The 24,201-nt window shown below is 50.3% G+C and overlaps 2 protein-coding genes and 1 long non-coding RNA gene across 4 annotated transcripts; 1 reads left to right on the forward strand and 2 right to left on the reverse strand.

Moving 5' to 3' along the window:
• Nucleotides 1-548: 548 nt before the first annotated feature.
• Nucleotides 549-11,806, reverse strand: LOC112616535. The gene is made up of 9 exons (XR_003117659.1): nucleotides 11,624-11,806; nucleotides 11,014-11,071; nucleotides 10,537-10,677; nucleotides 9,013-9,095; nucleotides 6,479-7,211; nucleotides 5,728-5,904; nucleotides 2,339-2,419; nucleotides 2,193-2,254; nucleotides 549-1,318 (listed from the first exon to the last, which is right to left on the reverse strand). It is a non-coding gene; the product is annotated as an uncharacterized LOC112616535 (long non-coding RNA).
• Nucleotides 11,807-13,668: 1,862 nt separating this feature from the next.
• On the forward strand, nucleotides 13,669-20,283 carry CXHXorf40A (chromosome X CXorf40A homolog). Of its 2 annotated transcripts, XM_025373514.1 has the most exons (5): nucleotides 13,669-13,738; nucleotides 15,727-15,859; nucleotides 15,961-16,190; nucleotides 17,037-17,215; nucleotides 19,734-20,283. In XM_025373514.1, the coding sequence occupies exons 1-5, from the start codon at nucleotides 13,714-13,716 to the stop codon at nucleotides 19,740-19,742; spliced, it is 576 nt and encodes a 191-aa protein (XP_025229299.1). In that variant the 5' UTR covers nucleotides 13,669-13,713; the 3' UTR covers nucleotides 19,743-20,283. The 2 variants fall into 2 exon arrangements, with proteins under 2 accessions (XP_025229299.1, XP_025229298.1); XM_025373513.1 differs by lacking the exon at nucleotides 19,734-20,283 and having other exon boundaries at nucleotides 17,037-18,636.
• Nucleotides 18,516-20,277, reverse strand: HSFX3 (heat shock transcription factor family, X-linked member 3). The gene is made up of 2 exons (XM_025373512.1): nucleotides 19,688-20,277; nucleotides 18,516-19,218 (listed from the first exon to the last, which is right to left on the reverse strand). Exons 1-2 carry the CDS (start codon nucleotides 20,168-20,170, stop codon nucleotides 18,634-18,636), a joined length of 1,068 nt encoding a protein of 355 aa, XP_025229297.1. The 5' UTR covers nucleotides 20,171-20,277; the 3' UTR covers nucleotides 18,516-18,633.
• Nucleotides 20,284-24,201: the final 3,918 nt, after the last annotated feature.

Below are 24,201 nucleotides of genomic sequence, written 5' to 3' on the forward strand. Positions count from 1 at the left end.
CCTTTTAGATCCCCGCCACACTGAATCTAAAAGGGACAATGTGATCTCCAAGCTGGTGGCCTAGGAGCCTGCCGATAACCGACCCATTCATCAGCCCTCGTGGGTCAAGGCTGCCTCGTCCTCCCCAAGAGAGTGGAGAGGTTGAGCAGTGGGGCTACCCCTCGGCCCACGGGGCTGACCGACTGGGGCAGGAGTCAGGGGGAACTCCCTCTCTTTCTGCGCTCCACCGAGCTATCTGAAAGTCCCCACCATGCTCCCCAGTACTCACAGCCAGAGGGAGGAAGGGCTCACCAGAATCACTGGGCAACTCTGATGGGCATCAAGTCTGCTTTGATTATAGATGAGTGGGCAAGAGGCTCCTCTCAACTTGGGTTCTTCTTAGGAGAGCAGTGTCAGCGCAGAACAGGTTTCAACCCTGTTCTGGAGACCACAGATGCTGGAAGGCTGGGACACCATTTGCAGCCCCAGCGTCATCTGTTAGACAGAGCCAGCAGGGTCTCACGCTGTGTGGTGTATTTCAGCACTTTCTCAAATTTACCCGTGGCAGCTTTTGGTGTGTTTGGTTATTTTTATAACACTACTCACTATACAATTTCTGTCATGCCCATTTTTTGTATCAAAAAGGGTGCTGTAACTTAAAAAGACTGGGTATTTCCAACTTGGAATATTCAAACCATCTTTTGCAAGGGACGTTTTAAATAGGCATGAAGGGTTGTGTTGTTTTTAATCGGGGTTAAGGATCTGGAATCAAAGGTTTTAGTTTACTCCATCTATGGTGTATCTTAAAATCTGAGCAAGATGTCCTTGCCTTTTTTGAATTTGATGATTGTGCTGCAGTTCCACAGCTCAGTTTTAGGTGGCACACACCCAAAACTGAAAACCTGAGCCTGGAGGAAATGAGTCAAAAGATAGGTAGGTACAGGACAGGGCAGTGGTGACACTACAGCTTTCAGGGTTCCCACTCTGTCAAGGAGGAGCGTGTCTTAGCAGGGGAGGCATTTCAACGTCTTCTCAAATCCACCTGTGGCAGTTTTTGGTGTCTTTGGTTATTTTTATAACCCTAAATACTTATATACAATTTATATACATGTACAAAATGGACATGTACATTATATATTTTGATACAAAATATGCACAAGTACATATTTTGTATCAAAAAAGAGGTTCTCAGAAGAATTCCACTTCCACAAAACTAGAGTAGATATACTTTTCCCTATTCTTCCAACTAAGTGACCTAAAACCCCTTGATAATATACACAAAACAAACATAAGACTCTGAAAGGTGGAGTGAAGGCAGATCAGATAGGGACCTTGTGACCTGAGGAACAATGGAGTTAATTAGTTCTCTGGTGTGTGTCTCTCTTTCTTTCTTTCCCTCTCCTCTTCTTTCCCATTCCTCCCTTCCCCTCTCTTTTTGTTTCTTTCCCTCTCTTTCCCCTTCCCTCCCTTCCTCCCTCTCTCTCTCCCTCTCTCTCTCCTCTCTCTTTCCCTATCCTCTCCTTTCCCCTTCCTCCCTCCCTCTCTCTCCACCCTCTTTCTTTCCCTCTCCTCTCCTTTCCCCTTCCTCCCTTCCTCCCTTTCTCTCTCTCTCTCTCTCTCTTTTTCTTTGCCCATATACACCAGACACGAAGCTGAAGGAGCTAGGATCCAGAAATGTCAACAAACACAGAGGAAAGAAGAAAGAAGGAATGAAGGAAAAGAGGGAGGAAAGGGGGACAGTAAGGGAGGGAGGAAAGAAGAACCAAAGCCAGAGGACCAAGAAAGTTGTAACTTACCAAGATAGAAAACTTTTAGACAGTAAGCTGCTTTACTCTAGTTAAATACCACAGAAATATAGTTTGATCCCCACTTCCACACATGCCAGCAAAGGTCAACTAGGGGGCTCAGTGTAACATGCTTGCTAAGCTGTAACATCCCTCCTGTCTACCTTGGTGCTGTTGGAGGTGGCCAATCAGGGAGCTGGCATTTTCATCCCTGCCAGGCAATAGCAAGTCCCCATCCCCTAAGGTGTCTGTGCAGGTGATACTGAATACAGTGCTGAAAAATATCAAACCCTCCCAGCCACAAAGGTATCAGTGCAGCCCCAGATCAGATCCAAAAAGTCCACTCCTGCCCAGCAGAAACAAGGAGTACCCCCACCCATTTCAGGAATCAATGGAGGCCATGTGGGGAAGGTAGACTACTGCACTCACCAGGCAGTAATGCGGCATGATCCTTCCCTTTCTTCTGCTGGAGTGATGTCAGAGGATGCCAGCTAAAACAAAGTTTAAATAACACCTTAAACCTAGTAACATAATATGAAAATCTCTAGATTTCAATCAAAAGTCACACATCATACCCAGAACCAGGATGATCTCAAATGGAATGACAGGATACAATCAAGAGATGTCAACACTGATGACAAAGATGTTAGAATTATCTGTTAAAAAAAATTGAAAACCACCATTATATAAATGCTTCATTAAGCAATTAAGAACGCATCTGAAACAAACTAAAAATAGAAAGTCTCAGCCAAAAAATAAATAGAAGACATAATGAGGAATCAAATGGAAATTTTAGAACTGAAAAATACCATAACTGAAATTTTAAAAACTCTATAAAGGAATCAGTGGCAGAATAGAAAGAACAGAGGAAAAAACCAGTGAACTTGAAGACAGAACAGAAATTTCCCATTCTGAAAAACGAATAGAAAATACATGGGAAAACAAGATGGACAGAGCTTTAGGTACCTGTGGGACTATGAACAATGATCTCACATCTGTGTCATAAGGGTCCCAGAGGAAATGAGAAAAAGTGTGGGGATGAAAAATCAAAGAAGTAACGGCTGAAAATTTCCCAAATTTGACAAAAGACATAACCCTGCAGACTTCAGAAGCTGAACAAATCCCAAAGAGAATAAATCCAAAGAAATTCTACACTAAAACACTTGAGTTAAACTTCTGAGAACTCTTAAATAAAAACAAAAAAAAACTTAACTGGGCATGACAGCTCATATCTGTAGTCCTAGCTACCTGCGAGGTTGAGGCAGGAGGATTGCTTGAGCCCAAAAGTTCAAGGTTACAGTGAGCTATGATTGCAATGCTGCTCTGCAGCCTGGACAATGAAGTAAAACCCTGTCTTTAAAATAATAATAATAATGATAATAATTTAAAAAAAAAAAAAAAAAACAAGAAAAACTTGGAAGCAATGTGAGAAAAATGATACCTTACCAAACCAAGGATACCAAAAGGAAGTGGCACAACTTTTTTCAAGGGCTTAAAGAAAATAGCTTTCACCTGGGTGTGGTGGCTCACACCTGTAATCTCAGCACTTCGGGAGGCCAAGGTGGGCAGATCACCTGAGGTCAGAAGTTCAAGACCAGCCTGCCCAACATGGCGAAACCCTGTCTCTACTAAAAATACAAAAATTAGCCATGCGTAATGGCATGCACGCACCTTGCATGATGGCATCCCAGCTACTTGGAGGGCTGAGGCAGGATAATTGCTTGAACCCAGGAGGCGAAGGTTGCAGTGAGCAGAGATTGCCCCACTGCACTACAGCCTGGGCCACACAGCAAGAGACTGTCTCAAAAAAAAAAAAAAAAAAAAAAAAGCTTTCACTCAGAATCTTACATCCTGTGAAAGCGTCCCTCCAAAATGACATTCCATGGCCACATAGGTTTGAAAACCATGTTCTAGATTAACTGATTCATTTTCTAGATAGCACAACTGAGATTCTTCAAAAAACATATGGGATTTTTGCAAGAGCACATCACAGTCCCTCGAACACTGTTGGAAATCTCTGAAATTTGCAAAGCTGAGAAAAAAAATAAAAGAAAAGTTTCCTCAGCGTTGCTGGAATAATCTCCAACCTGTAAATGTAGAAGCAAATCTTGAGAACCTGAGTCCCAGAAAGAGAGAACACAAGGTGCAAGTGTATGTCCCAGCAACAGCCCTGTGACATGAGTGGCATTTGTACCTCCTGGTTTATAAGAGAAGGAGACACAGAGACACGAGTAACCAACAAGGTCACACAGGAACACAAAGAGCTAACATTCAAACCTAGGTTTGCTAGACACCAAAGCTCAGGCTCTGGGCCTCATTGTTACATACCTCATGGCCACATTCTCAGCCCTTCTGTGCGCCTCTATACATTGCTCCAGCATATGAACTACAAGGACCCAGAGGATGCAAACAATGGGCTCCTAAGTCAATGCCTGGGCTGACCCGTACAGGCCATTTGTAAAGAAAATGTGAATGGTGTTGCCATGTTTTCATGGTAACAAGCATTAAGAATTTGGGTTTGTTCTAACATCCACCGTTCTATATCTGAAATCTAATGTAAAATGCCTTGGGAAAGTTAGAAAGATGAAGAAGGCAGAAATGGTTAGAGGAGGGAAAGGATAGAGGAAATAGAATACAATGTATGGACATATTCGTCTTAGCACCTCATACTTAAACTCACATCCCCCAAGAACTACACAGAACTTTCTGCTATGGAAGCCACTCACTGATCATGACTCTCATCACAGCCCACCTTTAATTAAAAGTGATGCTGCATGAGTCAGCCAACAGAGGGCAAAATGAGGAATCAAGGAACATGTGACTAAGGTCAAACATTATCTAGTGTCATTTCATAAATGAAGTGGGCCTCTTTCCTAAAGCTTTCTCCAAGTATCATTTGCAAATGTTCCAGTTGGGTGCTGCAACATGCTGAGGCCACCCTATCTCATCGTCTTGTCTTCATCATCCACCCTCCTCTTTCAAAGGCAGTATGATCAGACACAGTGGATGGGGGGCCTACCCTACCAAATCCCACCTGGTGTGGATGCTGCAGCTTAGGGCATCCAAGCACCCGCCAGGGCAAGCCCGCACTGTACCTTCTTTCTCTGGGTTGTGAGTGGCAGGCCACTCTGCTCAGGCCTGCCAAGTGAGGGTGGTACATTGGGCAAATCAACTTTCTGGTAGAAGCACAGGAACATCTGGCCCCAACACCCTTTTCTCCCTCTGCCCACCCCACAGTAATCCTCAGAACCTAGAGACTTAATGACATCTCTCCAAACTTCATTCTAAAGTCAGGAACAAGAATTGGAAACCTCATCACAAGTCAGAAGATTGAGACACGCTTAAGGTTACTACCCATGTGTTCAGATTAGCAAGGACAGGAGCACACTGTAGGTACCAATGGCTTATCCATGGAAGGCTGCTCCTGAGCTGCACTGGGCTGCATATTTGTGTGACCGTTGTCTACAAACACTCCTATCCCATCAGAAGTACACAAAGGTTTGTCAGATGACTTACTGGCCACATGAGTGAATCAGTGAATTCTCCTCAGGAAGAGAACCAGTTTGCCTTTTAAAAATGCTGACAGTGAAACCCAAGTGAGGACACTCACCTGCTGCACCCAGCGTGCAACCCATACTCCTTCAGTGGGCCTTTAGGAGTTGGACCCAATCTAGTTTCCCAGCCTCTTCTCCCATGACTTCACTCTACGAATGGGTCTGCTCCAGCCACCAACCTTCTCTGGGCTCCTTGAAGGTACCTAACCCCTTCAGGCTGTCCTTCCCCCATTTCCCACCTAACAAAACCCTTTCGACCTTCAAGGCCCAGCTCAAACACCCACTCCTCTACGAAGCCTCCCCCAGCCCCTTGCCCAGAGTGAGCAGTTCCTTCCTCTTCCCATTCACCTAACTCCTCTTGCCTGTAAGATGCCCCCTTACAAGTAACAAAGACATGAGTGTGCACCTACCTTCAAGGAGCCTCTTCCAGGAGGGGGCCTGGTTTCGATCTGCTTTTTGACATGATACTTTGCACTGAGATCTGCCCTCTCCTGCCAGGCTGTGCTCACACCAATACCAAGAGATCACGAGACACCCTGCCAGCAAATGCCCTGGAAGCACATCCCCTTCATGCCCCTGGCAGTTGTCTAATGCACACACAAGATGAAAGCAGCTCTCGGGTGGCCTGTTGCAGGGCACAGCACAGTTCTGCCTATGCCAAGGCAGATGCTGGGCCCTTCCCTATTGTGCTCAGCACATACCCGTTCTCCAGGGCACCTTTCCTGGGCATTAATTCATCCAGGCAGTTAATATGGATTGCACAGCCTGCTGTGTGCCAGGTACCATGTGGACCCCACCACCCATGCCCAATGCAGGCCCCTCTAGTGGGCAACCCTTGCTCCACACCTCCCTGCTGGGCTGCTCAAGACTGTCAGGTCGGGCTCAACCTGCTCTCCAGCCCTGCTTCCTTCCTGTCCCTTTCCTGAGGGTTAGTTAGTCCCAGTAAACCTTTGGTCCTGCCAACTCCCTCTCACAGTCTGCTTCCTGGAGGACCCAATCTGAGACAGTGGGTTCCAGAGTGGTCCGAGAAAACAGGTGGTAAGATGGGGTCTTGGTACAGGATTGCCCTGCATCTCCCCAACTGGCAACGAGGTTCCCATCTTCGGGGGTAGGTGGCACGCAGGTGGCTCTAGGCACAAGATGGCAGGCTAGTTGCTAGACCTTCGATGTTAGAACTTTTGCTGGGATGGCCAGCTTGTGAAGAGGAAGCTCCTGGAAGGCGAGGAGATCCAGGCAGGGCAGATGCCTGGAAATGAAAACTCAGGGAACGGTATGTTTCCTGAAGGACCCACCGGGATTAATGAGAGGCCAAGGGCAATTAACAAACATCTAAAAATTAAGCAGAAACACTGGAGTCTTCCTGGTGGTTTACAGAGTAGCCCCCGATCCAAGCAATGGGCAAGCAGCAAAGTCTGAAGAACAAACCCAGGACTTGCTAAGGTGGCTGAACTCCAAAGACAGTTGAACGCTCAGCCAAGGCAGGTCTGTCATGCCAATGACACGAGTCCTGCTGGGAAAACCTGCATCCCTGATACATGGAACACGCACATCTAGGAGAAGGTCTCTGAATATCTGGTCTCCCTAGATGCCCTTGAAACTTCTGAGCTTGCAGCATCAGCCCACCCCCTCCCATGAAGCACTGCAGGCACCCTATCCCGAAGGAGAAATAAATAACACAAGAATTTTCCCCACAGGTGTCCTCCCTCCCAGGAGTGGCCCTCACCTTATCACTGGCTGCCGGGTAGGGTGATCAACAGTCCCAGTTTGCTGAGGGACTTGCGGTGCTAAAAGCCAGCGAGTCCCAGGGAAGCAGGAGGAATTGGTGAGCTGACTGCCACACCCGTGACTAGAGTGAAGGTGCAGCACAGAGCTGCGCAGGCAGGGTGTGCTGGGTCTGGGAAGGGGGAAAGCGATGACACCCCTGAGGAGCTGCAGGATCAGCATGCACCTGCAGCGGCCGGGGGGTCCCTGTGGGATGGGACCCGGATGCAGCTCAACCAGTGGGGGCCGGAAACGAAAACTACACAAGGGACTTGGAGACACTCTGCTGCTCAACACAACTGAATGCCCTGTTAGGGAGCCGAAGGGATGGGGCAAACCTGTGGATGGCATGGGATGGGCATCAGTGATGGTCCAGGCCTGAGTGACGGTGAAAGGCCCGAATTGTCATGGCAGATGGTGAAGGAAGGGATTCAAAGGCTAAGCAAAGTGAGTTTGCTGGAACTGGACAGAAGAGGTGAGGCCAGAAGACACCCTGGAAGATCATGTTTCCGGAGAGGGCCCAGAGGACACATGCGTCAGCAAGGGCATCAGGAATGTGCTGGAGAGAGGGCGCCAGCATCCCTCAGAGATCCAGCGCGGGAATCCTCTGCAGGCCAGGGTTGACCACAGCGGAGTGTCTTACAGAACGGGGCACACCGAGAACTGGAGCCTGATAAGGGCGCTGCAGCCTCCTCCTCCTCCTCATTTCCTTTTCCCCCCCTCCTCCCCTCTTCCTCCCCTCCTAATACTCTCTTCCTCCTCTCCATCTCCTGTCCTTCTTTCTTCCTCATTTCCTCTTCTTACTCTCCTCCTCCTCCCCCTCCTGCTCTCCTTCTCCTCCCCTCCTCCTCATCCTCTCCTCTCTCTTCTCTCTTCTTCCTCCTACTTTTCTCCTTCTCATTTCCTTCTCTCTTCCTCTCCTCCTTCTCCTCTTCTCTCTTCCACCTCCTCCAACTCTGTTCCTCCTCCTCTCCTCTCCACTCCTCCCCCACCTCCTCCTCCTTTTCCTCTGCTCCTCTTATTCTATTCCTCCTCTTCGTCCTTTCCTCCTCCTCCTCTCCTCCTGGTCCTCCTTTCTTCTGCCTCCTCCTCTCTGCTTTCTCCTCTTCTCCGCCTCCTCCTTTCTTCCTCCATCTCTCCTCTTCCTCCAAATCTCCTCCTCTTCCTCTCCTCCTCCTCCTCTGCTCCTCCTCTCCTCTTCCTCCTACACCTCTCCTCCTTTCCTCCCTCCTCCTATTTCTCTCCTTCTCCCTTCCTCTTCGTCCTCCCCCATCCTCCTCTCCTTCTCCTCTTTTCTCACTCCTCCTCTTCTCCTCCTCCTTTTCTCCTTTTCCTGTTCTTCTTCCTCCTCCTCCCCACTCATCCCTCTCCTCTCCTTTTTCCCTCCTCTTTCTCATCTCCTCCTCTCCTCCGCCTCCTCTCCTCCACATCTGCCTATCCTTTTCCTTTTCCTTCGGTCCTTCTCTCTTCCTACTCCTCCTACTCCCCCCTCCTCCTCCTTACTTGCTCTTCTTGTCCTCTTCCTCTTCTTCCTCCTTTGCTGCTCCTCCTCCTGTCTCCTCCTCTCCTTTTTCTTCTCTTTTCTGTGTCCTCCTCTCCTCCTTCACCTCCTCCCCTTCTCCTCCTTCCACCCACTCCCTCTCTTTCCCCTCCCCCTCCTCTTTTCTTCCCTCCTGCTCCCCTCCAGCTCCCATTCCTCCACTTTACCTGTCTCCTCCTGCTACACCACACGTTCACGCGACCCTGTGTGAGTCCGGGGCAGAAAAGGAAAGCTAAAAAGCGGACAAATGAGTGCAAGAGAGCAAAGAAGGGAGCCCTCTCTAATCTAATGGGCAGGGCACTGGACGCATGCAAGCACCTCCTCTTTGGGGGAGGGGCCACAGCCTCCAGAAGGAGGGGCAGTGGGACACTCCATGACCTCTGGGATTACTTACAATTTGGAGTGCTTAGGTGAATACTGAGTCCAAAACAGCCCTGCAAAGAGACGGAAGAGTAAGCCCCTGGGCGGATGTGGTCTCTGAAATACAAAAAACCAACATGGGGTTTGAGGCAGAATTCAGAAAGAGCTCCTACAACTCCATACCAACAAGGCAAGTGACTCAATAGAAAAATGAGCAAAATCCATTTCCTAGACGAGGAAGGCAGGCCAAACAAGAAGCATCTGAAGCAAAATCATGAATTAGGGTCAAAGCGGTCCCAGAACACTAGGCTGGATCAAACGTGAACTCTCTCCAGAGGAGGGCAACTTCCTCCTGGGCCTCAGAGTCAAAGAAGCACAGCGAGGGGAAGTGGCTGCACTCTGGAAAGTGTCAGTGGGGAGCCAAGGGAAGAGGAAGGGGGTGACAGGCTCAGAAAACAGGAGGAGTCGCACAGAAATCACGCTGAGCAAAAAGAATGCTTCCCTAGGGGAGCATGTGGGCAGAAGAGAGGGACTCTTCTCCTCCTCTCGTCCTCTCCTCTTCCTCCTAAACCTCTCAACCAGGGATGCTGAGCACAGAGAGGGAAAGTGACGGCAAATTCCCAGGGGACAGCTCTAGCCAGGGAGGCTAGCCTGCCATGGAGGGAGAGGTGAGGGAGAGGCGAGGGAGAGGTAAGGGGGTGGGAGGGGAGGGGAGAGGGAGGGAAGGGGAGGGAAGGGGAGGGGAGAGGGAGGGGAGGGGAGGGAAGGGGAGGGGAGGGAAGGGGAGGGGAGGGGAAGGGAAGGGAAGAGAAGGGAAGAGAAGGGAGGGGAGGCAAGGCTCAGAAGGCCACTGGGATGGACAGGGAGCTCTGCAGGGGGCTCCCCAGGGATTAGGATGGAAGGAAGACCTGAGTGGGGCTGTGGTTTCAGGAAGGAGGCAGTATCCCGGCCGAGACGGGCAGCGGGTACGGTCAGCTGCAAAGCAGGATCTTTGGAAAAGACAAGGACTTCCTAAAAGAGATACAACGTGTAGCACAATGGGCATGCAAGCAAGGCCTGAAGAAGAAAGCAGACTTTGAGGAGACACACCCCCAGCCCCAGGAGTTGGGGTCAGTTGAGTGTGTGCTAGTGGGGTGCAGCCAAGCAGAGCGGTTTCATGGGAGCACAGCAAAGAACCCGAGAAGGCCCCGCATGCACGCTCACAGCTGGCTATTGCCTGGGGCTCCAGAGCATCCACAGAGGGCCCCACAGGGGAAGGCAGGAGCAGGACGGGCCTGGGGAGGTGAAGGCCGACCTGACCTGCTAAGAGACAAACAGAGAGGGAGGGGAAAGTCTTGTTCCTGCCAGGACATTGTTAATGGGAGGAATGAGGAGGCAGCAGGTGAAGAGAGTATGGCGTGGAGGGCAGAAATCAGAGCGTTTTCGGGTCTGGTGCTGACCTGCTATTGGGAATGAAAATGAAGACTCAGGTGCATTCTGGTCCCTTTCTCAGGGATAGCTGAACACCACCCGCATCCCTACCTGGCCTGGTGATGCCATTCTTCCTAGGCCCACTCACCGCTGCAGCTGCTTTACTTGGACTTCCTCTCCTCATCCGACCACAGATGAGACCTCTGTGGGAGGTCTCAGGGAGAGTGTGCACCCACGTGCGCATTGCACCCCACTGCCCAGCACACCCAGGAGTGAGAGTGAGGAGCAGCTGGGAGAGTTGGAAAAGGGAGCCCTTATGTGGCCACCATGGGCTTCCCCGCTAGCAGCCACACGGTGACTCTCCAGCTCATTATGCAAGTTCTAGTTCTTCATACAAGACGCTACAGGCGGAGCAACAGCAACCCACCATCCCGGGGATCCTCACTCATGATTTGAAACCACTCCCAGCAGGTTCTGGGGTGTTTGGCAGAAGCTGGCAACCAGTCTTGGGGGGAAGGAACCCAGGAGGGGATGCTAGCATGCATAGGAATTGCAACTGGTGATCTGAAGGTCCCCTGCAGCCCTACGGCCTACATCCCATAAAGAGGGACCCTCTCCTCCTCACCTCATCTTCAGTATTCCTGCTTCCTCGAGTTTCTCCAGGGAGAAGTAGGTGCATCTCACTAGAAAAAACAAGAAGGCAGCCCTTTGCTGATTAAACACTTACTAAGCAGATACTGTGCCCTGGGCACCCAGTCTCAGAAATGAGTAAAACACCAGCGGTTCCTTCAAGGAACTCAAGAGACCCTGCGGCAGCCACAGACTCTTACAGAGCAATTACCACCTGGAGTTGCAAGAGCCTAATGTGGGGTGGGAATGGGGGATGTACAAAATGCTATCAGAGCTGGAGACAAAAGTCCGTAATACTTGGGGTGGGGCTGTGAAGGTGACATTAAAGTTGTGCCTTGAAGGATACCAGGAGTACACCAGGACAAGGCCATGGGAACTAACGGTGCAAAGCAAGGAGACCTGGAACAGCAGGCTGGTGGGGACCAGTGACTAAACAGCACAGCGTGAACCCAAAGAGTATTCGGCTTAAAGGTGGGGAGAGCTGAGCCGACTCCCTGAACTGTTAGGACTTAAACCTGAGAAGGCCCGGCCGCGTTTTCACTAGAGGATTGTTGGGGACAGATCTGTGACTTAGAAACTGAGCCAAAGGAATGTGGAGGACAGACCTGAGGGAGGAAAGACAGAGGCTTCCAGGTTAGGCAGGAGGCTCATGGAACAGTGCAGGCTCCAGACCACGAGCCCTGAGTTCTGGAAGTAGCAGCGGGGATGCAGGACGAGGAGCAGTTTTGTCTCATCAGGCACTCCAGAGGCAGGGACTCAAAACTTGCTTATAAAGTCAATGCGGGAGACTAGATAAGGGGAGGGACAGAGGAGTAAAGCATGGCAGCACTACAGAACCTGAGTCCCTGACTGAGATGGAGAAGAGAGTTTGAAAAGCAAGTTTGCCAGGGAAGTTGGGCTGTGTGTCCGGCGACTTAGAGGAGGCAAGACATTAGGAGTGTGGACGTTTCTCATCACCTGCAAAAGAGGCGTTAAAAAGACGGTCCCTCTGGACCCCAGCCCCGCCCTGCTTCTCCCAGCCCCGCCCTGCTTCTCGCGCAGCTGCTTTCAAAGCCCCGCCTCCAGCCCCTCCCAGCGGTTTCTTTCTCCCCCGCCCGCCTACTCTCAGCGGACTCCTGCCTCCCCCTGCTGGTTCTCGGGAGTCCGCGAGCTCCTTCTGCAGCCTCTCCTTGCTCAGCTCTCCCATGGCCCTGCCCGCAGTGGTTTCTCTCAGCTCCGCCCGGCCCTGCCCCAACCCCCACCCCTTATCCTAGCCCCGCCCTCAACACGCCCCCAATCGTTTCTCTCAGTCCCGCCCTGCCCCTCCCCCAGCTCCACCCTCCTCCTCTCAACCCCGCCTCCACCCACTCCCCAGCGGTTTCTCCCAGCTCCTCCCTGCTGGTATAGCAGCTCTGGACCCAAAACTCCTGCCTGGTGGCCTCGTCCCGCCCTTCCCCTTACTCTTTCTCCCTCCGTTTCCTTTTCCTCCTTCCGGTTCTTCGCCCAGGTTGCCAGTTTCCAGCTCCCCTGGCCTTGGCCTGGCTGGCTGGCGCGCATGAGGGCCTGGTAAAGGGAATAGCGTCTCCTAGCAGCCAGGGCGTGCGTACGTGCGTGATGTCGTCAGTGCGTGTCTTCGAGAATGCGAGATTCATAATGACTTGGCTGTCTATATGCATGGCTGAGTACGTGCCTCCTGCGTGGTGTGCGTACATGCGTGATTACGTGCCCACGTGCGTTCTTCATGAAAGGGATGACGGGAGCTGCATTAAAGCGGTAGAGTTCTGGACCGCTAGCGCTTGTCACTGGCCACCGGTTTCCCGGAGTTAGCGGCAGCGACCTTGCAGCCTCGACATTAGCCAGGCGCTCCCTCTTCTCACCGCGGCCCACGTCTCCTCGTTTGGGAGCCCATTGGCCTGGCTCCGGTGGCCTCGCTGGGTCTCGGGGAGGCGGAGTACTGTTCTTCCCTGTGGCGAAAAGCCGGAGTCGGCCCTGGGCACCCACGACTCGCAGGGTCCGTGGTTCCGGAGGCCGTGAGACCTGCCGGGGCTGACAGGTGCCAGGGCCCATGATGCAGGAGCCTATGTGCGCAGCCTTCTTGCGGACGGTACCTGAGGGCTGGGGCTTCCCTGGATGTGGGGCTGGGAACCCGTGCGGGGCGCGACCAAGGCTCCTTTTCCTGCCCCCTGCTCTTGCCAGGGCCTTGGCTCCGCTCCTTCTAAGCGCGTGTACCCGCGACGTGCGTCTGCGAGTAGAAAGCCGGTGTGCTGCTCCACACACAGCGGCCCCACCTCAGCCTGGTCTTCCCTGCCTCCCATTGGCCCCGCTGCTGTGAGCTCGCCTGGACCCGAGGCCCGGCGGTGCACAGCTCTGTGGCCTGTGGCGCCGTGCTCAGCGTGACTTACCCAGAATTAAGCTGAGGACAATGGGATTTAGAGCCCCAAACCCTCGCCCCTCGACAATGGGAGGGGAAGTGTCATTTTTCTCCCTTCGAATGGAGCGTGCTCAGCTGCAGGAATGCTGTTCAACGTGGTGAAATGATTTTCTGTCCTGCGGGCTGGTGCACCCTGTGTCCTTGACCCAGACAGGTGCTGAGGATCCCACTGCTGTGATTAGCCGAACCAAACTGTGAAGTGCACATGTGTGTTACTGATAAGACCGGCCCTCCCAGCTCTTCTTGGTTTCCAATGCCTGCTAAGTAGATGACCTTCTTCGGGCCATGAACCAGCTTTGCTGTCTTGCACGTAATGACCTTTCCTCTTTATCTTCCTTGTTGTGCAGGTAGGGCGCAAAGCAGGTACTCTCTGCAGCACCGGGTAGGAGGGGAGTCAATCCCCTTCTTGCCTTTTCAGTTACATCAGTTCCTACTAGGGATTCCACACACACACAGTTCGCGTTTGTTGTGATTTTGTGGTGATGATGAGAAAAGGGTTGGCCAAAAAACTGAGCGGCGGAAAAGAGGCAAACATTCACTGTAGCTCTGTATCCTGATGGAAGTGGCCTGGCCCTGTGGGAGACATTCAGTCTCCGTCAGAAGTAATCCAGAACCAAGGAACCTGGTGATGTTTGGTCACCCATCAGGAGAATAATGAGGCTCAGGGGCCACAAGTGTGTGAGGAAATGGCACCATGGATGGGTTGGTGGAGGGTACACAGGTGAGTCTTTGTGGAAAGTCATTTGCTGGCAGATATCAGCATCTTAGATGGGCATGCCAGGCGGCCGAGGCATTCCCTTCAGCATGTCTTCATACAGCGTTAGAGGTAATATCATTTCTAGTGGCAAAAGTGGGAAGCAGCTTGTAACTCTCCGTCAGTGGAGGAATGGTCAGGCAAATTATGAGACGGCCAACAATGGGATATCACACAGGCAGTGAAAAACAAGGTAGATGAAGATTGTCAGGTGGAAAGAATGGACTTGATGTGCTGTCAAATGGAAAACTCATGCCCTATCCTGTGGAGATGTGTTGGGAACAGCAGTTTGCCAAGATGGCTGAAGCAAAGGACCATAAAGGGGCTGGCTTAAACAACAGACAATCATTGTTCTAGAGGATGGAAGTCTGAAATCAAAGTGTTGACCAGATTTGTTTGTTCTGTGGGCTGTGAAAGACAATCTGGTCTGTCCCTATTTCTTAGCTGCAGGCGGCTAGCCGGCAATCTTTGGCACTCATTGGCTTGTAGAAGCATCTCCCTTATCTCTGCCTTCATCTTCTCATGGTGTTCTCCCTGTGTGCATGACTGTCTCTGAAATCCCCTTTTTCATAAGGACGCCAACCACATTGGAATGGGTCCACCCTAATGGCTTCAGTCTCACTTGATTGCCTCTGTAATGACTGTCTTTATATATAAGGCCACATTTTGAGGTGCTGGGGTTTAGGACTTCAACATACGCGTTTTAAGAGGACACAATGCAACCCATCAGAACTGACAAAGGACCTGAGGTAGAAACAAACTTGGCATGTTCCCTCAGGGGATGGAAGGCCCCTGTGGCTGCAGGGTGGTGAATAAAGGGGAGAGGAGAGGATATGGCTGGGGTGGGAAGACAGATCAGGAGGAACCTTGAGTGCCCTGAGAGGAAGTGTGGATTCTGTTCTAGTTGGGGCAGGGAGCCCTTGAAAGCTTTCAGTAGAGGAGTGACATAATCTCATTGTCCCTGTACCAAGATCATTCTGATGGCAGTGTGGTCACAAGAGTTCAGAGGACAAAGGCTGAGGCGGGGGTGGGGGTGCTATCAGGAGACTTCTTCAGAAGGCAGGGGGTTTTAGGGGATTGGATTGGGATTGTGGCCATAGAGATTATGGAAAGAGATCAGATTCAGTGTCGGTTTTGGACACAGTGCCACGGGATGTGGGCCGCAGAGAGGGAGGGCAGAGAGCAGCTAGGTCTGGGGCAGGAACACTGCGTGGCTGGTGATGCCACTCACAGTGGAAGGGAGGTGGACTTGGTGGTGGTGGTTGGGGTCCTGAGTATGTACAGGCCTGTCCACCTAAGGCTGAGTCTGAAGGGGCGTGGCCCTGCACCACGGGATTCAGAGCAGGCTGGTGAGCAATGTGGGGGTCCCAGAAGGAGGGAAGGAGTGTGCTCAGCCCTGCTGGGGCTGCCGAGCATGGAATAAGATGAAGACAGGACTGGCATGAGGCCAGCCATGGGTGCTTGTGGGGATAGGTCAGTCAGTGGAGTGGGTGGGGGGGTGGGGAATAAAGAGAGAAAGCTATCCTGCCTGTGCCTTTTTCTAGCTGTCTCCGCCCTACTCCAGACCGCCCCAAAGACTCTGTGGGATGAACCTGAGTCAGCCGAATCCCAGCCCCTTCCCTTGGGCCTGCCGTGGCGCGGGACATCAGTGACAGACGGAAGCAGCGGACCATCAGGGTCAGTGGGATTTAAGCCACCTGAGAGACACAGGGGTATGGTCAGGCCACTGCCCGTGAGCTTGGAGGGCTGGCATGTGATGCGCTTCTGTGCTTCTGCAGGCCACAGGAGGCCCGGGGCACTTGCGAAGATGGAGTCAAGACTGTGGAGACTCGTTGGCATCCCCTGCTGAGCAGCCAGCGGAACCGTACCATCGCCGTCCACATTGCTCACAGGGACTGGGATGACGATGCCTGGCAGGAGCTGCTGGTGGAGAGGCTGGGGATGACTCCTGCTGAGATTCAGGCTTTGCTCAGGAAAGGGGAGAAGTTTGGTCGAGGAGTGATAGCGGGTAAGTGACGATGTGCCAAATGTGCAGACAACGCCTAGAGTTGCCACCCAAGATCTTGCTTGGGAGTTTGGGGACTTTTGTTGTCGTCTGAACTGATTGGCATGTATACCACAGTTTCCTTTGGCAGCACACCTTCAAAGGGACAGCAAGGGCCCTGGGCTGGGGGTTGGCAGGCCTAGCTTCCGTGAGCTCTGGTAAATCATTTCTCCACTCTGAGCCTCAGTTCCTGTTTCTGATCTCAGTGAGAAACCAGATCAGGTCCATGTACACGTGGTGCTTATGGTGTTTGGCTGTGTGTGTATGTGTGTGTATGCATACATGTGTGAGTGCACATGTGTGGCAGAGACCATGAAAAGCAGCCCAGCCTGCCGAATGGGTCAGGTGGCCTCTAGAGTTGGGCTGCCTGCCTGACTTCACGAGCCTGCCCCAGCCCCACCACTCACAGCACCCTGGGCAAGTCCCCTAACCTCTAGGTGACTGAGGCCTGACAACAGCATCTATCCCCTGGTGACCTGCTCAGGCATCACCTGTAGCTTCCCAGGCAGTGGCTGGTGCCCTTCCAATCTGCAACCGCTGCCCTCGGAAGTCTGGCTTGGACCTGCCTCTTACTTGTGTGGCTTCATCGAGGACAAGGCCCTCTCCTCTGCCTTTCTGGAGCCCTCCCCCGCCTCTCCCAGAGTTTGGCTCGTTATCAAAGCAGTGGAAGAAGGACTTGACTCCCTTCTTGTCATTTTGCTGATGCCACCTTACTCTCTGATCGTAACTTTGAGTAACCGTGTTGTCACATGGGCAGGCCTTGGGCTATGGAAGTGAAAGGCATTCATATGTATCTCTCTTTGTGTACAGGACTCATTGACATTGGGGAAACTTTGCAATGCCCGGAAGACTTAACTCCCGATGAGGTTGTGGAGCTAGAGAATCAAGCTGTACTGACCAACCTGAAGCAGAAGTACCTGACTGTGATTTCAAACCCCAGGTGGTTACTGGAGCCCATACCTAGGAAAGGAGGCAAAGATGTATTCCAGGTAGACATCCCAGAGCACCTGATCCCTTCGGGGCATGAAGTGTGACAAGTGTGGGCTCCTGAGAGGAATGTTCCAGAGAAACCAGCTAAATCATGACACCTTCAATTCACCATCATGACGCAGACCTATATACATTAGGTTAAATCTGAATTTCCACTGCTTTGGAGAGTCCCACCCACTAAGCACTGTGCATGTAAACAGGTTTCTTTTCTCAGATGAAGGAAGTAGGGGGAGGGGCTTTCCTGGTGTGATGCCTTCTTAGACACACAGGCAATGTCTCAAGTACTTTGACCTTTGGGTAGAAGGAAGAGCTGCCAGTAAATGTCTCGGCACTGTTGCTAATTTTGGTCCTGCTAGTTTCTGGATTGTGTAAATAAATGTGTTGTAGATGACTGGTTAGTGTTTGAGACTTCGTTCTATGTTTTCCCCTGATTTGTTCTGGTCAAAACTCATCAAATGTATAACTAGCATCCAGGAGACATTGCAGAAAGTCTGAGACCTGGCGCTGAATGTTTGCCTGGTAGTGACTAGCCATTAATCAACCGACTCATCCAGGATGAAGAGGACATCAGGCTTAGAGCAGCTGTCTGTCTTTTCAGGTTACTCTCACTCTGTTGTGAAAGTGTCTGTCGGTTTCTGAAGCATGTGTGTCACCTGCATCACATAGCTACTTCCTATCCTAGCAATACATCCAAAATACAGCTCTGGTAGAGTGAGGTTAACTTGGAAATGTGATCAGTAGTGTTGTTTTATTTTGTAGTAATTTTTTTTTTTTTTTTTGGTGATTTAGCAAAGTTTCTAGTTGTTATCTTTGAGGATGATGGGCATTTCCCCCCAGGTATTGACTGCAGTGGCCCTTCTCTTCTGAGCCAGGATGTCATGGTGGTCGTACATCCCATGGCAGATGGGGTGGCCTGACTTTCAAGTGGACCTCTTTGGAGGCCCCTGGATGCTAGGCTAGGGGTGCTGAGCTGCTGATCAGACACTTCCTGGCAACATTGGGAGGGACCCATGAGGAAACAATCTCCTGTTTGAAGATACAGGAAGATACTGCCAGAATCAGGCGTGAGTCTATTCTTTCTCCTGACTAGCAGGCCAATCTCAGGGGACCAGGTCTTCCTGGGCTTGGTCTCGACACTTCTAGCAATATCCTTTGCTGAGTGTGCAAAAATGCTGCTTCTCCAAATAAACGAGGACAATGGGAACCAAAGCCTGTCTTGGACAGGATTTCCAGCCTCCCCTGGCTTGTGCCAATGAGATGTGTATAATATAGAAAGTTAAAAAGAACACAGACAACAGGTCTCATTTAAATTGTTTATTATTTATTTCCATGGAATTTTGTTTTTCTTTATTAAGACCAAAAATGTGTTTCTCATTTGCAAATGGCAACTTTTATCGGTCATTAGTGGCCTGTGAGTTCACGGACTTGCATTGTTTCTGAACTGTTCACAGAGTTTACACTTGTAATCTGAGGAGCCTTCCTGCTCCTCGTCATTGTCAGAGGGCTCATTTGGAGACATGACTGAGAGGGTGGCCAACAGAATGGAGTAACAGATATTGCACAAAGACAATACACTACCATTATCTGAGTAAACCGGGCTACTAGGCACTTGCCCTATGCCTTCCATCCAGGCAGTAGCCGAAGATGCAAATGTGACATTCCCAGAGGTGCCCTCCCAACTTGGGCCATTTGGTTCCTGAGGGGGCCTGTTTCCCAGGGGATGCCCAGTGATACTGTTCTTGGACCACATGCCAGAGAACATGAAGGACTGAGTGCCACTGGGTCCCTGAACATTGGGGGCTCCCCGCTGACACATTTTGATGGCTTCTTTCTTGGCATTGATGTGATGGATACGTAGGGAGCGTCTTGTAGCTACCAGCTTCTTTCTCTTTGGAGTTGGGACACAGGTTGCTTGCTGAGCCGTGTTTCTGAGGTCATCTTTTCTCTGGATATTCTCCAGGAGCCTGGGCTTGTCTCTCTGAAAATTGGAGTTGTGGTAGATCTGAAACAAAATGAAACATGTTAGTTGTTCCGGAATAAATTATTCCTTTCCCACCTCTCAAAATTACGATTTTGTTCTGCAATGGAGAAAAGAATGCTTTAAGTGGCAGCAAGTGTGGTTATGCCCTACCTCATGACCTGACTGGAGATAAACAATTCATAGGTCAAGGCAGTAATATATAAATAGCATGGATTTTGACATTAAACTGCAACCCCCTTAGAGGTAATATGTATGTCCGCATAATATGATGCTGATATTATCTCTAAGGGGATTGTAGTTTAATATCAAAATCCATACTTTTTAAGTTCTGTACTTTTCATCTTTCAATAAACAATATTTTACATTTTAAAATGCTATCTTTGACACTTAAGCTCTTACAGTGTATTATTTATATTGGTGTCCTATGAAGGTATGTTTGAGAAGGAGAGAAAAGGGATCACAGAAATTACAGAAATGCTTTCTACTTTACCATCATTTTCTTGTTTCCTGGAGAGTTGCTTGGGCGTGTTTTGCAGAATCCATAGAGGTTCAGTTGGCGAATGAAACTCTTCAAGCTGTCTGTTTCGAAGATCCTCTCTGCACCTCTCCGTTGAAGAACTTCCCTCTGGAAGAGATCCTTCTCGATGATCACGGCGTCTCCATCATCGTTCCAGCTCACAGACTTGAATGTTTCTTCCTCCACGATCATCCAAAGCTTTCTTGGGAAGGAGAGCCTAAAAAGGTTCTGGTTGTCTTCCGTGTTGACCACGCATTGGTTTCGGTCTTCTGGTGGTGAGTTATCTTGGGAGCCTGGATCTTGGCTCACGGCGTGGTCCTCGTGTCTGTCCAAAACCTCGCTGGAATCTGGATTTGGATCAGGTGAAGAACTAAATGGGTCCCCGCTTGTTGGCTCTCCACCAACAGATGGGGCCAGCTTGTCTTCATATTCCTGTTCGGTGTTCTGACTCGCCATGGAGCTACACCAGAATCAGGAGCATTTTGTACCCAAGACCCTTATCACTGTCCTAGCAAGTCCAAAATGCCTTCAGTCAGAGTAGGCGTGCCCAATAAATACTGTCCACAAAATTCTAGAGTCTCGGTATCAGGGCAACCAGTGACTTAACTCACCATCTGCTGTATTTGTCACATGATGTCACAAAGGTGGCTCTCAGCCAATCTGGAGAGGGGACGCTGGCCAGGTGTTGGGGGAGTAGACAGGTGGCATTGCCTTCAGCTTCTCCCTTTTCTAAAAGTATAAACAGGCGTGGTTCAAGTTCCCAGAAAAGTCTCCCATCTTCTGAAAGTCACATTGTGTCATAGGACCAGGCCCCAGATAAGCTGAGAAACCATGGGTTTATGGTCACTCCCAACCATGAAGACAGGGGAGGCCATTTGCTGGCCTCTGGTTTGCTCAAGAGCCAGCCCCTAGTTAGCCCTAGCTTGGGTTTCACCAGGACTGCCTGAGTCAGATGGACTCCTCACAGGTGACTTCCTTCTAGGAGATGGTGGTCCCTAGTAGGCTGTTTGACCTGATCTGTGTGGTAGCACCCCTCTTTTCCAGTCCTCCCCATCTCCTTCCTGCTTTGGTCTCTTCCAAGTACTCCTAATGATTGGTTGGATCTGCTCTAGTGGGCCCAGATAAAGCGTTCCTTATTCCATTTGGTCGAGTTGTCCCCAGAGGTGCTGTGCCTGAGCGTGGTGGGAGCACTCCCCTCACTCCTTTACCACTGTGTTACCCAGAGCACCATTTGTGGTTGGATGGCCACATCCTCAGCTGTGCTTTGGAGTCCCCTGTGGAGCTCTGCTTGCCCTTGCATCTCACCCTCTTGCAGATCACAACAGGAGATTACCTTTAGTTTCTGTTTTTTCCCATAAATACTGTTTTCATTGCTCAAGACATGTTCATTTCTGAGGCCTGCTTTACACAAACTAGCCTAAGAAAAGTTCCTGCTTGTCTAGTTAGACCTGATTAAAGTAATCCAGCACAAAAGTGCCATCATTGTGTATTTGAAAACAGATGAGCGTATGAGTGTGTGTTGGGGTGGGCAGGAGGAGGGAGAAAACCCAAATGAAAGTCATCTTCAACCCCAGATGAGAGGATACAACAGTCTTTCTGGTAATACATTTTCTCTAGCCATTAAAGACAACTTTGTTCTTAATATTCACTCTGTATAGGGAGACAGAGTGGTACAGTGGAAAGGCCCCAGGCTGAAAGGACCCTGGGTCCTTGTCCCACTGAGTAGCACCCTTTGCCCACTCAGGATCGGCCCTGAGTGCGAAGAGGGTTGGAAGAGGCTCTTCCAAGGTGCTTTTCAATGTCAGGGCTCTCTAATCCTTCATGGTGCCCCCCATGCCTGGATACAGGCTTGATTCGTGGTCATCAAGCTTTTTAAACAGGTTTACAAAGGTTTTGTTCAAGGACTCAGTGTAACCTGTAGGCACATGCACTCTGAGGCTAAATATTAAAATAGAGGCCTTTGGTGACATCACTGAATAAGGATCCTTGAGTATTCAGTTACACAGCTGGCATCTTTCACTTACATACCTAAGTGCTTTTTCATAGGGGAATTCTTAAGACTGAGAATGACATTGTGTTGTGGCTTTTGCGAACTTATGAACTCTGCTGATTACTTATATAAAGGCTTTTAGCCATTGGGTGGGAGGGGAACGATCATGAAGAAAATGGCTAGGGAAACTACACAGTGGCATTCAGCCAAGAGCTGGTATTGATTTGATTTAGTCACACTATGTCATGTGGCTTCTATAGGACCATTAGCTACCATTCTCCTTTGTTTTAAGTCACAGAATGTCCACTGGGATTACGAGTCTAAGACATCAAGCTCCTCTTGTCCCCTGGAGGGAATATTGAGGGCACTGACTTAAGTCTAGACAAGAAGAGGCATAGTGGGAAAACCAACCTCCTCCAGCTAAGCCTGCTCAGTCCCCAAAGATCAGCTCTGCAACCTTCAGCAACCATTCGGACATTCTTTATGAGATACCTGCCACCTGCAAGCCCCTTTGAGGAAAATGGTTGGTCTTCTCTTCCATGCTCCAATGGACCCTCTGTGTTGCTGCTTTATGAATGAAAACATCATGGTCAGGCGACCCAAGCAGAGCACAACTGACTATGGTATGAAGACCAGTGGCCCTGTGGAAGGCGGTCTCAGTGCTGACTCACTGCAGCTTTGTAGCTGTGCAGCAATCAAGAACAGTGCTGAGCTCTTGACAGTGGGGCCCCAAGGCATGAGGCCAGCCACAGGCCAAGACTCGCTGTGTAGGCCTTGCCTGTCACATGATCCCCCAGGCTCTCCTCATCCTCCCCCTGGCCTCTCAGGATCTTCTTCCTTGCTGATCTCTCCCGGGCTGATCTGTCCCTGCAGTTGGTTCATCCCACTCCAGAGGAGTCTTTCTAAACTGTGGCTCGGATCTTGTCAGTTGCTTAGGCACCACCTCCTCACACCTCCAAGGCCTTCCTTTCCCAGCCTCGTTAGCCACTGGGCTCCTCTTTCTCACACACTCAGGCATCCACCATGCCACCCACCCTTAACCCTCCTTCACTCAGCATTTGCTTGATGCTGGGTCCTGGGTAAGACAACTCTCAACCTCTGGTTCCGTCTGGTGCTGTTTTCTGAGCACACTGAACTTCCTTGCTGGTGAGGGTGCTTGTGCTTCTTCCCCTATGGGAACGCCCTTTTCAACCCAGAAGTCACTCAGCTTGTCAGGGTCCAGGTCACTCCATGAGGTCAGCTGGCAAAGCTTATTCCCAGGGGCTGGCCCAGCACAGCTCTCCACCATTGGTTGGGTGGATCCTGAACTCCTGTGAGGTTGGGCATGTTGATGGGCTGTCTCCCCTCTGGACTAAGAGGCCCATGAGGATGGCCAAGACCGCAGTGCAAATGTAGCCCTCAATACAAGTTGGATGAAGAAAGTTCTATGTCACCAGCTCAGTGGAGTTTAGCATCCTTGGACATGGTTCTACATTAGAACAGTGATAATAGGGCAATTATTGTGAGCTCCTATTGAGACAGAAAAATAGGGTCTAGAAACAGGGAACTTAAGGCCAATCTGTGCTGACTTCCTAAAAGAGAAAACACTAGGGTCTGGGGGTAGGAAATCTAAGGCCAATTCACTCTGACTTCCCAAAGCTGGATCAAAAGGAAAATACCTGAGTCTGGGGGCAGGAAACCTAAGGCCAATTAACACAAACTTCCTAAAGCTAAACCAAAAGATAAAAACCATGCTGAGTAACAAAGGATCAGAGGCTACTCTCCCTACAACCATCCCTCTTCCACCACATCTCAGATGGAAAGGGAGGGTAGAGTGCCTTGTTGACCGTGGGCCAAGCAGGGACCATCCCTTCATCTGCATAGGGTGCCAGTTCACTTCAGCCTTTAATTAGCCACAGGCCAAATCCTTCAGATAAGGAATAATCATTAAGAACCTCAAATGGGGTACTTAAAGCCCAGAAAACTTTGTAACTGGGCCCTTGAGCCACTTGCTCAAACCTACTCCCACCCTGCAGAGGGCTTTCTCACTTTACTGAATTCCTGCTTTCACTGCTTTGTTGCTACATTTCATTCCTCTGCTACTTTGTGCATTTTGTTCAATTCTTTGTTCAAAACGCCAGTGACCTGGACAACTCATAGTCAATGAGTTGTGCTAAGTGCTCTGCTAATCTGTGTCATTTACTGTGCACACCCATCTGTTGAGTGGGTATTAGGAATGAGCACATTTCTCCAATGAGCCAAGCTAGGCCATAGAGGGGTTGAGCCATGGTGCAGGTTCCGCAGTGAGGAAGCAACAGGGCCAGAATAGGCCCACATGGTCAGACTGTCAGACTTACAACCTTACTCAAGTACAGTGAGTGTTCCAATGATCTGAGCAGAACTTGACTTTTTAAGCAGAAAATGGCTGAAGAAAGCAAAAACAGAAAACAAAGGGCATATTAGTCATTGATATGGTTTGGCTGTTTTGTCCCTCCAAATCTCATGTTGAAATGTGACC

The sequence above is a fragment of the Theropithecus gelada genome, chromosome X (assembly GCF_003255815.1).
Source record: "Theropithecus gelada isolate Dixy chromosome X, Tgel_1.0, whole genome shotgun sequence".
Taxonomy (NCBI): Eukaryota; Metazoa; Chordata; class Mammalia; order Primates; family Cercopithecidae; genus Theropithecus; species Theropithecus gelada.